The sequence below is a fragment of the Scleropages formosus genome, chromosome 15, assembly GCF_900964775.1.
Source record: "Scleropages formosus chromosome 15, fSclFor1.1, whole genome shotgun sequence".
In the NCBI taxonomy this organism is placed as follows: Eukaryota; Metazoa; Chordata; class Actinopteri; order Osteoglossiformes; family Osteoglossidae; genus Scleropages; species Scleropages formosus.
Genome location: NC_041820.1, coordinates 14,650,777 through 14,663,847, shown reverse-complemented (window position 1 = coordinate 14,663,847; position 13,071 = coordinate 14,650,777). Strand labels below are relative to the sequence as shown.

Sequence of the window (13,071 nt, the reverse complement as noted above, 5' to 3'; positions counted from 1 at the left end):
AATATATGTGTGACGATCCCCTGTTGCAGCTAAAGACAAATTGATCCAACATTTCGGATTAGTTTCACAGTTTTTAATGCCATCAGTTGCTACTTTGGCAGAAGTACTGTCATATTTTCAGATGTACCCTATGCGGTTGTATGTCTCCTACAAATAAGAATTAATAGTGATCACGACACACTTCTCACAACTGTTTGGATCACTGTGACTTCAGGGATCCCAATGTATGGATTTTATATATATATTTGCATACTCTTTAGATGTTTTCCTCAGTGGACACATTTAGATACACTTAAAAGATACAGGAATGGTACTAAGGTGGATTAGTGTAAGAATGGTGAAGTCACACTGCAGCACACACAGCTTTTGCTACAACACCCACCATCTATAACTCACTAAGAAATGCAGTATTACTTATAAATTATGAATGTACATTGTAGACGTTCGGGAGGAGAATCGGAAACCAATGAATGTGATAAAGACTCGACTTGCAGGGTAACTTGAATAACATTTTACATCGGCTCACCTAAGGCTTCTGGGCTTTGTTAGACCGGGCTTTCTTAAGCGCGTGTGCGTGTGCGTGTGCGTGTGCGTGTGCTGGCACTTGAGAGGTGTGTTCTTCTTCCCCTCTGGATGTCGATGTGACCCATCTCTGTTCCGCTCTGGTGTTGAGGACATAGGAAAGGAAAAAAAAAAAAGGAAAAGCCTTTCCGAAAGGCTGCTGCTGTAGTGTGTAGGAGCAGCACTGGCAGCTAAAAATGTCTCCTTTTCCTTTACACGAGCTGCGGGAAGCCGAACCGAAACAGCCACAAAGTTTGGAAACGGAGAGGTTCGGGCTGCGCGCGCGGTGTCCGGTGACAGCGAGAGTCGCGAGGACGCGCCGCGCGCGGCCAGCGCAGCAGCCAATGGAGCCGCTCTACTAACGTCGTAGACACCCTCCCCGGCGGAGCATCGGCACCCCACACGGAGCGCGCACATCGCACACACACTTCTACGCAGACACAGCGCACGCTCTGCGCGGGTGACACACACACACACACACACACACACACACACAAACACGCGCGCGCGCGAGGGCTTCTGTTTCTGTCCTTCCTTTAAACTCACTTGACCGGTCTCACTGCAGTTTAAGTGTGATCGCGCCATGAAGGCTCGGGGCTCACTGCCGGCGGTGTGTGTTTTCCTCTGCTGGGCTGTGTGCTCGGTGTCGGCCGTCCGCAGGGAGCACCTGTTCCCGTACGGGACACGGCACGGGGACTCGACCCTCCAGGAGGGCGACGACGAGACCTCGGAGGTGCTGGAGCTCCGGAGACCCCTGTACTTCTACGAAACGCAGTTCAGCGCTTTGTATGTGAGTAAAAACCGGCATAACAGGACAAAACACTGCTGTCTTCGAGGAAAAAGTTTCTCGCAGTCTTGAAGTTGACGGGCTCAAGAGTGAAAATACTCCTGAAAACAGAAAAGTCTTTGTGAAATCATATATTTTTTCCAAACGGCTCGGCCGCGACGCCTCCAGTCTCTCTTCACTGTCTGAAGGAAACGTTTTCCTGTTCCGTAGCCCAGAGTGTAGGAAAATCCTGTCCTCTCCCAGTGACTTGCTGAGATTTGAGCTCTTCCCTCGTCCGCGCGCACACCAGCGCTCCGCGTTCCTTCGCAAACCCGCCGACTTCTGTTCTGTTCGCAGCCCTTCTTCTCTCGAAGCCGCAACAAATTCAAAGGCACAATCAACAATGAGGCACAGATCTGCCAGTTATTGTTGCTCCAGCTGGCAACTGGAAATTGGCATCACTAATTCAAGATCAGACCATATGCATATAACCCCACCTCGTAATGCAGATGCAAAGCAGCTTTTCTTTGGACAACCGAATCACTTCGCTCTGTAGCTACACATTCAGTTAGAATGGAGCTGTGGAGAACATTGATGCATCAGATTCTCTTCCAGTATATCACACTGCTCTCATATGTTGCTGGGAATTTTCTGCAGAATTAAGGAGCAGCGTGCTATACCTAAACAAACAAAGCGAAAGTGGATAAGCATCTGCTAATCTGTTTTGAAAACAAATATTTCAGTATTTGTTCTCTTCCCCTCATCCTGGATTGACTCCCTTCATCTTTCTGTTGTTCTTCCGCAGGTGGATGTCACTATTTCACGTTAACCACATTTTTATGTCTCCCAAAACACTAAGGTGCATTGAAAAGTTGACTTAATTCTTCCTTTTTTGATATTTTTATCCTATGTCTTTCGTCTTCAGGTGGCCACCAATGGGATCATCTCCACACAGGATCTGCCCATGGAGAAGCAGTATGTGGACGATGGTTTCCCCACCGACTTTCCCGTCATTGCACCCTTCCTCGCTGACATAGACACCAGCAGGGGCAGGGGGGCAATTTACTACCGGATGGAGGAGTCGCCAGGAGTGCTCACTCGGGTTGCCCAGGAGGTGCAACGCAGTTTCCCAGGCACCTACTTCACACCCACACATGCTGTCATTGCTACATGGGAGAATGTCGCTGCGTACGAAGAGGTGTCCCGCAACTCAGCGCCATCCAGTAGGGTGAGTCCATGCGTCTGTTCCTCTCCCTCTTTCATGAGCCCCTGCGGGCTGAAACACTTTAGGATTGACCCCTCTTTTGGGTCAGGCGGGACCAGCCCAGGTCATCCACTCCACCTTTGTTCTTGGGGGATCACAGATTAGGGCTCTAGTGATCTGGTAGTTATATTTGGTTTAAAAGATCTCCGGTAAAATAAAAAATGGTGAGCACTAATAGTCACCATACAGGCAAGCATATCTTTAAAAAGCACTGAAAAAATCTTAACTGAGACCGAGGGGATGGGTTATTACTGACTGTAGCCTAAGGATAAACAGTTGTGGTTTCTGAGTGTTGTTTTAACAAAATATGTCAGAGCAGAATGGAAGTGTTTTATTAGCTTCTAGTGACTGTACTGATGTTGTAAATTACTGTATAAGTTAATAAAAATAACTTAACTGTATACATTCGGGGGGGGGGGGGGGGCGTGGTGGTGCAGTGGGTTTGGCTGTGTCCTGCTCTCTGGTGCCTCTGGGGTTTGAGTCCTGCTTGGAGTGCCTTGCGATGGACTGGCATCCTGTCCTGGGTGTGTCCCCTCCCACTCCAGCCTTGTGCCCTGTGTTGCCAAGTTAAGCTCCAACTTGCTGTGACCCCACTTGGGACAAATGGTTTCTGTGTGTGTGTGTGTGTGTGTGTGTGTGTGTGTGTGTGTGTGTGTGTGTGTGTGTGTGTGTGTATACGTTTGCTTAGAAGTCCCTTTTTTTATCTAGAGTGCCCTTTCTGGAGGGGGGGGAGGGGTAGTCACTGCCACTTGGACCCGCAGAGGTTTATTTTTCTCCCTTGCCGTTCGATTGCAAGTTTTTAGTTTTCTGTTCCTCCGAGGCCAGCTGGCTTAGTTAAAGCTTTAACTTAAAACTTTAATAACAAATATAGGTATTGCAGTGATTTATTATACAGCCAACTTTTTATTTGTAGTATGTTTCTGAACCTTTGTTCAGCGCTCTGTGTCACTGTGTGAGAAGAGCACGCTATTAAAAAAAGAATGAAATTCTCGATTTAGGTGCAACATATTCAGCCCCAGCGGCCTTCCTTTGATGTGTGGCAACAGTATAAAATTGCATTATATTTGCACTAAGATATTTCTTTGGGGAAAGCTATGTATAGGCCCATTCAGTACTAAGGCTTGCGTTCGTAACCGAGACTCTGCGTAAGGTTGCTACTTCCATTTATTGCAATAATGGAGGCCTGTGCTCCTTAATGTGCTAAATGAAATGTGGCTTATACACTTAAGCATACAAGCAGACTATTGTGAGTCACTGAGACATGCTCGCATACGCAGGCGCTTGTGCGAAAGGGACCGGCGTACAGTGACACATGGAAGTGTTTACACGCGGTCTGCTGCAGGCACTATTAAGCGGGCCTGACATGTACATGTTGTTTGTGCATTGATAGTTTCCGCGGAGAGACCACAGATCCAGATGGCCATGCTTCAGATGATTTGCTGGACCGTTTTATGCGATCCCGGTGCGCGCGCTGATTTTATCTTTCGGAAGATGGAGAAATGTATGTGCGCTTCGAAACAGTATATGCGTTATGCTTTTTCAGATTTCAATTGCTAGCAGGCAAAGAAATCATGCCAGGCAACTTCTTAATATGAAAAGCTCAGTGTTCAGAAAATTTAAATCATGCCTCAAGTATTTTTTTTTGCGGGATGGCTTGTGTAAAATTACTTGGTTTCAGCCATGAGACGCACCAGCAAGGAGGGCAGGATGTGCATAATTGTTGCATTATTGAAAGGTACTGGAATGAATAGGCTTTTCTGTTTTTCATGTTGACTTTCTAGTCTGTTCTGGGGAGAGTTAAAAGACATCTGCACTGGAGAGAAAATATTATTTTTAGTTATTTATTTGTCCTAGAGATGCCTTTGCACTGCTTACACAGTTCTTTAAAAACACAGCCCATGTTTAATCTAGTGTCCCTGATATTCTAAGTCCCTCTTGCCTGAGATAAATAAGATGGGTTCAACTTAAGGAGTTTATCAAAGGGTTTGTTGTGGTGTAGGTTTTTATAACTGGCTGGATCTGAAGTCTTTAATAGCCCAAAAAACACCCTTTGTTGTAAAAAAGAGAGCGTGTCATAGTAAATAGCGAACTGGCCGAGCCGTTTAGTAAACCCGTCGTTTCTTTCGGCTTTTGCGAGTGCTTAATGGGATGAGAGAGCAGTTCGGGGGTCAGGCCGTCCACAGATCCAGATGCTTGAGGCCAGCGATAAAACAAACAAAAGTATCTGCGTGTCTGAGTTCTGCCGCTTGTCTTTCACAGATAGATCCTCATCTGAAGGCCTCTCGTCTGCAACTCCAGACCCAATTATTGCTGATTCTGCAGCAGTGATAAATGACACTCCTACACGTCTTTTCTGTCATTACAGCAAACATATCGGAATTCATAGTTGAAAAACAATAACTATAGCGTTTCTCTGTCGTTTAGGGGAAAATGTGCAAAATACGTAACCTAGGTGGCCAGTAAAAATTTGCCTGCTTAGGTGAACTTCTCTCTGAAGAGGCCTAAGAAGGAGCAGTGGAATCAAAAAGGGTGTTCCGTAGTGAATGGGTTTGGTTAAAACAAAAAATCCTGTAGCCTAGTTTTAAGTCCTCATTCTTTCTTCTCCAGTCTGTAGAAGACAGTGGGGAATATTTTTGGAAAATATTATGCAAGTCAAATTTTTTTCCTCTAGTGCGTTTGCTGTCGCAGCTCAGCTGCTACGACCCTCCCGAGTCTGTGCCGAATTCTTTGATTCCCGTCTGAGACGTCTGCTTGAGCTTAGGGCATCTCGGAAGTTACGCTAATCTAATTCCCTTTACTAGATTCGTCGCCGTTCTTCTACGGAGCTGCACCCCCCCACCCCCACAAACACACATCCGAACTGTCAGAGAAACACGGAGAGCCGAGGTGCCGTCCCCGAACGTCACCTGTGGAAGGAGCCCTGAGGACATATTGTTGCTTAATCAAACGAGCAGTTAAGGTCTGAGCCCCCCGGTCACAGCGTTCCCTCCGATACCCCTGGCTAAAGCAGCCTTGGCCCATAAAAGCCCCGTCACACGTGGGAGACGATACTACTGCAGCCTCCGTCTTTAAACAGCCTTGTTTATGGGCGTGTTCCTGCGTCTCTCAGCGACGCTCAGGTCTTGTAATTAACGTTCGGGGCTCTGGGCTGCCGGAGCCGAGGGGGTGGCGCCGGGGAGGACGCTGGAATCTGGGCGGAGAGATCGCGCAGCACTTAGAACCAGATGCAGCAAAGTCCCCTGAGGGGTGTGTGTGTGTGTGTGTGTGTTTGGTGGGGGAGGGTGTTGTTTAGTGACATTGTGCAAGAGATAAGTCCTTCGGCGCAGCTGGAAGGAAGAGGAAACGTCACGCAGCCCAAGGGATGCATGAGGGAGCGGGGCGGGGTGAGGGTCCGACGGTGCTCGCCTCTAATTCATTGTAAAAACACAGCAAATATGCGCAGTTCCTGCTCACGGATTAAATATCTCCAGAGCGGAGCGTGTTGGCTGAGCCTTCTGCTCAGTTTATAGAGCCCCGAATGAGCCCCGACGTGCTTTTTCACGAGTTCAGTTAAATGGTGCCGAAAGCAGAGCGGTCACTATTGCAGCGCGCTGCAGAGGCCAGGAGTGCCGCTCACGCTGCTTTTTACTGGCCTTTAAATGAAGTGCGAAAGGAAACTATGTCGTCGAGGAGGCCGGCCTTTGCGCGCTCATTTTGAAACCCATAAACGTGCGAGAATCGTCCGCAGCGAGGCGGGACGCTTAGGCTTGTAAAACCAGCGACAGCGCCGTAAACTTGGTGGGAAGCTTTCTTTTGCTCCGGCCTAGAGGGCCGTGTGGCACTTACCGTGGGTGACTTGGGAAACGGTACATTTAGGAGGGCTCCTAATGGGGCTCAGAGGTAACGAGCTGCTCCGTGTCCTGCGGTGACTGTTCCTGGGGCTCTTAAAAATAAAGTGCAATGAGCATCGTTCTGCCGAGGGTCAAGAATCTCAAGGGAAGGGCTGGAGTCAGTCGTTGTACCTTTGCCGCAAATAAGCGCCTCGCGCCGGCCTGTCAGGGGCGGCCAGTTTCTTGCACTTTGGGACTGGTCATTCGCGCAGTGGTGTGAAGAAGAATGCCACTGGCCTGCTAAGGAGGCTGTCAGAGGACTGCACAGCGTTGCACGCCAAGCCCGTGAAAGAGACTACGGGAAGGCGGGGTAGAGTAGAATGGAAGAATGGTAGAGTGGACCAGCAGTCAACGCCTACTAAAAACAGAATGAAGCAGCAACCTGGTGTTTCAGATCTTGCAAATGTGCAAACTGGATAATGGTGTGTGTCAGTTTTTTTATCATATTAGCTGACATGTTTCTCAAAAGCACTGATTATCTACCAGCGGTGATTTACCCATTTATGCGGCTGGCTAGTTTTCATTGGAGCAGCCCGGGGTGAGTACCTTGCTCATGGGTACTGCACTGAGAGCAGGGATTCGAACCCGGGTCTTTTGAGTGGAGGGTGGTTCCTTGAACCAATACGCCTCCCGCTGTTATTCACTTAAGTCAGTCAAACAAACTTTAGCAGTATATAAATGAGAAAGAAAGCCGTTACTGTTAAATACACTACACCGTTACTTAAACAAACGTTCAAATTCTCCAGCAGTTTGGGGGTGTATTTTATGAATATCAACAATAAAATGTAACTGGCCGATGTAACTTTGCTCTGCTCCTTCTGTCTTACCTGCACACAGGTGAACACCTTCCAGGCGGTGGTTGCATATGATGACACGGACTCCTATGCCCTCTTCCTGTACCCCGAGGACGGGCTGCAGTTCTTTGGGACAAGACCAAAGGAGTCGTACAACGTCCAGCTGGAGCTGCCAGCACGGGTGGGATTCTGCAGGGGAGAGGTGTCTTTCCTCGTGTTCTCCCGTACGGAGGGACCCTACTACAGCGTCACCAGCAATGAGCAGACCGTCAAGAATCTCTATCAGTGAGTTCCAGCTCCACTCCCTGTGCGGGCTCACACTGATTCACTTCCTTTGCTGCACTAACTGAAATCTGTGAAAAAAAAAAAAATATTTGCCAAAAAAATGAAAGCATTTAATAGGCTTTATACAAGGAACAGGTATGGAAGTAAGATATAATGAATATTTGAATGCCAGTAGAGGCTTTTACAAAGTGCAGGTTATAAGGTTTCATAAGTTCTTTAAGGATCAAGCAGAAGTATCCGTCAAGGATATGAACCCTAAACATATCATCTGTGTCTTTAGTGCACGTACTTGTAAAAAGTAAGATTTTTCGCCCGTTTTTGTTCATGTGTCTTTTTCCTGTTTCCCCTTGTCAGGGTGGGCAACACTGGGGTGCCAGGGCTGTGGCTGTTCCGTATTGGGAACCGCTTCTCTTTCCAGAATGTGGTCCCTGCAGCTGCAGCTCGGGCGGTTCCCACAGCGGGGCTTGTGGCTCAGGACCGGGAGGCCACTACAACACCTGACTACGCAGAGGTGGAGTACCCAGATGATCCCTTCTCCGATCCAACGAACGACTACTATCCCACAGTCCTCACAGATTCGGAGTTCCCGCCTCCAGCCTTCCCAGAATACCTGGAGCCGGGTCATTCGCCCACACTGCTCCGACCATCCGTCACCAGGGGCGAGGAGCCTGAATCCCCAGCTAGTCAGTCACATCTGCAGCCTTATGGTGGGGATGTCCTGCTTTCCTCTGGCCCTGAGCTCCTTCCGACACAACCCCTTGAACCCCCTCCTTCGGGTCCTGGAGCGTTCCCCTTGCCGGAGCCTAGACAGCTCCCACATGAAGATGCGAACCAGCCCTCATCTCCAGCAGCCCACCTTGATCCAGCTGTCCAAACGGTATATCGGGGCAGGGACGATGTCTTGGAAGGCAACCCTCCGCATGGACCTGATCACTATGTAGTCAGCGTGGATGAGGATGTGGACTTTGAAACTGGAGGTGAGATGTTCTCCGTCTGCCTACTTTCCCTAATAAATGACACAACTTCCTTCATCCGGATTCTTCTGGAAAAAGTCACCGTTTCTTCTCGATCTTTTTAAACGAAACAATCTGTCAACTTACTCAGCGCGAGGGTATTTCAAATGAAGAACCGCACAAATGCCGATACGTGGTTGGTCAGGCCAGTCGTTGTTCATGCCATGTCAGCACGCCAAAATATGGCAACGCACACGCAGGAGCCACAGTCGTGAAGCCAAGCTTCTTCAAGCAGACGGGAACAGCATTTGTTTCTCATTTGGTGGCAAACTGTTGTTGGTTTCCAGCATGCTTAGAATTGGTGAGGAGATTCTTTCTGTGTGCTGCAGGGTCAGAGCTCATCTACTCTTTTCTTCATCACTCAATTGCTCCTTTCTGACAGCGGTGAATGTAGAGTCAAACTGATAGTGAGACCACTGTTGCGCTTTGCTTTTTTCCCGCTTATCGCCTGCAAAGGAGGAAGTCGGATGAAGCGCCACAGGGATGCGACAGCTGCACTGCGTTCTGAAAAAGCTTTACGTCTACTAGATCTGCCGCAATTGACCACGTCCTATCTCTTTTGTTACATCACCAATTTTGTTTCACAATGGCTACAGGTGGTCCCCGATTTGCGATGGTCTGACTTACGATTTTTTCGACTTTACGTTGGTGAGTCGGCGATAGACATTCGGCAGAAACCGCACTTCGAATTTTGAATTTCGATTTTGTTCCCAGCCAAGTGACATGTGGTACGATACTCTCTCGCGTTGCTGGGCGGCGGCAGCGATCTGCATCTCCCAGCCTGTCACGCAGAGGTGTGTATTAAATGCATTTTCGATTTACGATATTTTTGACTTCCGATGGGTTTTGCGGAACGTAACCCCATCGTAAATCGGGGACCACCTGTCTTTTGGCATTCTTTAAAACACGTTTGGCATCTCGGGAAATGATCATTAGATAACTCATTCAAGTACCTGAAAGCGGTGCTATTTGTGGGATTTCTAACTCATAACATTCTGGTTGTCATTTTGGCTCTGTATGCAGAACTTTATTTCCCTTCAAGAGTCCGAACCTTGCATCGTTTTCGCAAACACTGCTGCAGCCAATATTTAAAGACGAGCCAGGTTTTCACTTCCTATGTGGTATCACAGTACTGGAACCGGTGTTGATCCTAAAGCCTAGTGCATGCTCCTTCTCCTACTTTCTACTTGCAGTGATCCAGTACAGCACGGAGAACAAGGAGACGTGCGCCAGATTTCAGCAGACATGTTCCCAAAATGGTTACTGCACTGATTACTCCTCTGGCTTCTGCTGTCACTGCCACACTGGTTACTACGGCAACGGGCGGCACTGCCTACCGGAGGGTGAGTATCTGGTGATGACTCCTTAACCAAGCCTCTATGTGCAAGAGGATGGACCACACTTAAAGCGTGGATCGCTGGACTCTCTGTGCTAGAATGCCAGGCGTGGGTCAGTGTGTCTGTGTGTAAGATTGTATGACAGTAAATATATGTTGCATACATTCCTCTTTTTCTTTGTTGTTATTCTGCATTACTTGGTAATAAATTCACAGATAGAATAGACATTGTACAAACTGACAATGGCATGATTATGCAAAATACCGTGTGAAGTTTTTTTAAGTGAGGTAGGATGTGTTTGAGCACCGTTTCCTGCGGCGGGGCGAACGGGCAAGAACATTTTGCGTTGCATCCGTTTCAGGTTTTCCACACCGGTGCCAGCTTGTTTCTAGCTGTACTTCCTACCACATTCGCATGCCTGATGTGGTCAAAGCTTCTGTGAAAACAACCCTTCCTGTTGGACTGCAGGGTGGTTACTGGTTGCCCAGATATTGCAAAAAAATTTACACTGAACTTTGATACTATTAATGATAATATCTTGAATTTTTAAGAATACCATGAATTCAGTTAAGGGGGACGCATTGGCTCAGCAGGTTTGGGTGGGTGCTGCTCTCTGGCAGGCCTGGTGTTCGACTCCCACTTGGGGTGCCTTGCGACGGACTGGCGTCCCGTTCTGGATGTGTCCCCTCCCCCTCCGGTCCTACGCCCTCTGTTGCCAGGTTCGGCTCCGGCTCCCGTGACCCCCTATGGGCCAAGAGGTTTCAGCCAGTGTGCGTCTGATGAATTCAGTTAGTGAAACGATATTTTTTAGCAATCTGTGCATGAGCTTGGATTCAGGTTTCGGATGAGAAGCAGCATTGTGCTAGATTGTCAAAAATGTGTGCTCCTTCAGTAGAGTTTACTACCTAGTTTCTAAAAATCGCACCTTTCTTGTGGTGCCGCCTATTGTTGAGTCTTCCCGTGTGAGGATATGTATCCTCAAAGAAGCCAAAGACAGCATGGATGAGGATGTGGACTTTGAAACCATTAAGACACTGGGATCTTTATGTAGTCTGAAGCCAACGAGAATGTCTGTCACTACCATTGTGCTTCGGCCAGTGCCCAGGCTGGAAGCCTGCCATACCAGCAGCGAGGTACCAGAATGAACTCTTTTCATGGCACAAATACAATTGTGTGCTCATGGGCTCAACATGTTCCATCATTGCTGAAGTTTTTTTCTTTTTTTTTGCATGGAAACTTTGAATATCCAGAACAGCTCAGTGCTTGACTCCTGGGTGTTTGAAAAACTTTGTTCATTAATCATTCACAATGAATAATGTGTTGTAACTGGATGGTGTGGGTGAACATGTGGGCCTTCGAATAATGAAATGAATTCACCCCAGGAGTGTATAGTGAAGAACATCTGTCCCGTGGTTCTCAGGTGCACCTCAGCGTGTGAATGGGAAGGTGAACGGCCTTGTGTCCGTTGGGGCGACGCCAGTGGAGTTGGACAACGTTGACCTGCATGCCTACATCGTAATGGGGGATGGAAGAGCCTACACTGCCATCAGCCAGGTGCCAGAGCCCATTGGCTGGGCCCTGATGCCCATGGCCCCGATAGGAGGTCTCTATGGCTGGCTGTTTGCTTTGGAGCTTCCGCATCACCAAAATGGCTTCAGGATCACCGGTAAGGTGCTAAATTTTCATTTGACCTGACGCCATACTCACTCGATTAACAGTCACGTGGGATTTCACTCAGTTACAGAGTGGAAGTACAGACAGCTTAACTGTGACTGTGATTCCTGACAAGTATTCTGTGTATCATGCAGTTAAGGATTCTAACCTCATCTGATCTCTTAGGTGCTGAATTCACACATTATACGGAAGCCATTTTTTACCCTGGGAATCAGCGACTCACCATTGTCCAAACGGCTCAGAGTCTGAGCCCAGAGAACTACCTCAGCATGAATATTCACATCCGTGGCAGTGTCCCTTTCGTAGTCCCTGGAGCCACAGTCCAGATGGAGCCATACAAGGAGATTTATCAGTATTACCCTTCAGGTACAACCCATTGCTGTACCCACAGCGAGCAAGAACTTTTGATAAGGAAACGTCTTTAGAGGCGTTGCCTGCAGACTAGCAGTCTAAGATCACCATGTCTCTGAAGTAATTGCTCCCGTAAGTCTTAGCTGTCAAACGTTTAAACATTGTAAGTCATTTTGGACAAATGCGCTGGCCTACAACAAGACCATGATAAACTGAAGGACAGTTTTACGTGAGTTCACTATAAAATATACAAATTTACAGTTTACATGACTGCCAGGTTCATTATAGTTATGTGCTCTACATAAATTTACTTGCGATGTTGCATGCCTTGTTTCTACCACCCAGTGATAACATCCTCGTCAGTGCGTGATTATACAGTGGTGTCACTGGAGAAAGGCTCAGAGACCTATTCCTACCAACTGCGTCAGAACATAACGTACCGGGACTGCCGGCACGGGCCTCGGACCAGCCCCGAGAGCCAGCAGCTGAGCATGGAACGCATCTTCATCATGTACGACAAAGAGGAACGAATCCTAAGATATGCCATCACCAACAAGATCGGACCACTCAGAGGTGAGCAGTCTCTCCAGCACGGCTAGCGCTTGTAGGGGCGGGAAAACGGCGTGCGGAAACCGTCTCCTGTGCCCCTAGCGTGTCCACGTTCAAGGAAGGCTGCGTGTGTCTGCCTGCCGCGAAGCACCAAGGCCTTGCGCGCTCGTATCGGTGAGACAAATCCGCCACGGTGTCTTTCCCGATCGATAATGGCTCAGACTATCTAGTCCAAAAACGTAATGCCATTTTCAGCATCTCGTAAGACTCGCACGTGCAGGTTGCAAGTTTACAGATGATCCTCATAATCTCTCCCGAAGTAATCTGTTACCGTTTAAGTGCTATTATCGTCAAAATTTGTTTATTGCCGTACTGCTGTCGAGAATAATTGTGCAACCGTAGTATATTAGTCACTGAAAAACTATGCCAAGGTTGCTGAGCCCCAGCGCTTCGGTTGGAGGGCCGGGCCTCTGTCTCCCCCTCAGCCAGCCCTTCATTTTTTGGATACTTTCTTTATTAACGTGCTGAAAGGCAGAACGCTTAGCAGTTTTGTCTCACTTATGCGAGACAAGAGCTGGCGCAGGGTCGGCGTGGTCTCGTATTAACAA

The 13,071-nt window shown here is 48.1% G+C and overlaps 1 protein-coding gene across 2 annotated transcripts in view; it reads left to right on the top strand.

Moving 5' to 3' along the window:
• Positions 1–805: 805 nt before the first annotated feature.
• nid2a (nidogen 2a (osteonidogen)) overlaps positions 806–13,071 on the top strand; it is a 29,484-nt gene continuing 17,218 nt past the window's right edge. For both annotated transcript variants that reach the window (XM_018727654.2, XM_018727653.2), the window contains exons 1-8: positions 806–1,351; positions 2,253–2,555; positions 7,298–7,539; positions 7,894–8,516; positions 9,746–9,895; positions 11,310–11,555; positions 11,729–11,929; positions 12,260–12,487. In XM_018727654.2, the coding sequence (XP_018583170.1) occupies positions 1,145–1,351; positions 2,253–2,555; positions 7,298–7,539; positions 7,894–8,516; positions 9,746–9,895; positions 11,310–11,555; positions 11,729–11,929; positions 12,260–12,487 (2,200 nt within the window). In that variant the 5' untranslated portion in view covers positions 806–1,144. The remainder of the gene's footprint in view (positions 1,352–2,252; positions 2,556–7,297; positions 7,540–7,893; positions 8,517–9,745; positions 9,896–11,309; positions 11,556–11,728; positions 11,930–12,259; positions 12,488–13,071) is intronic.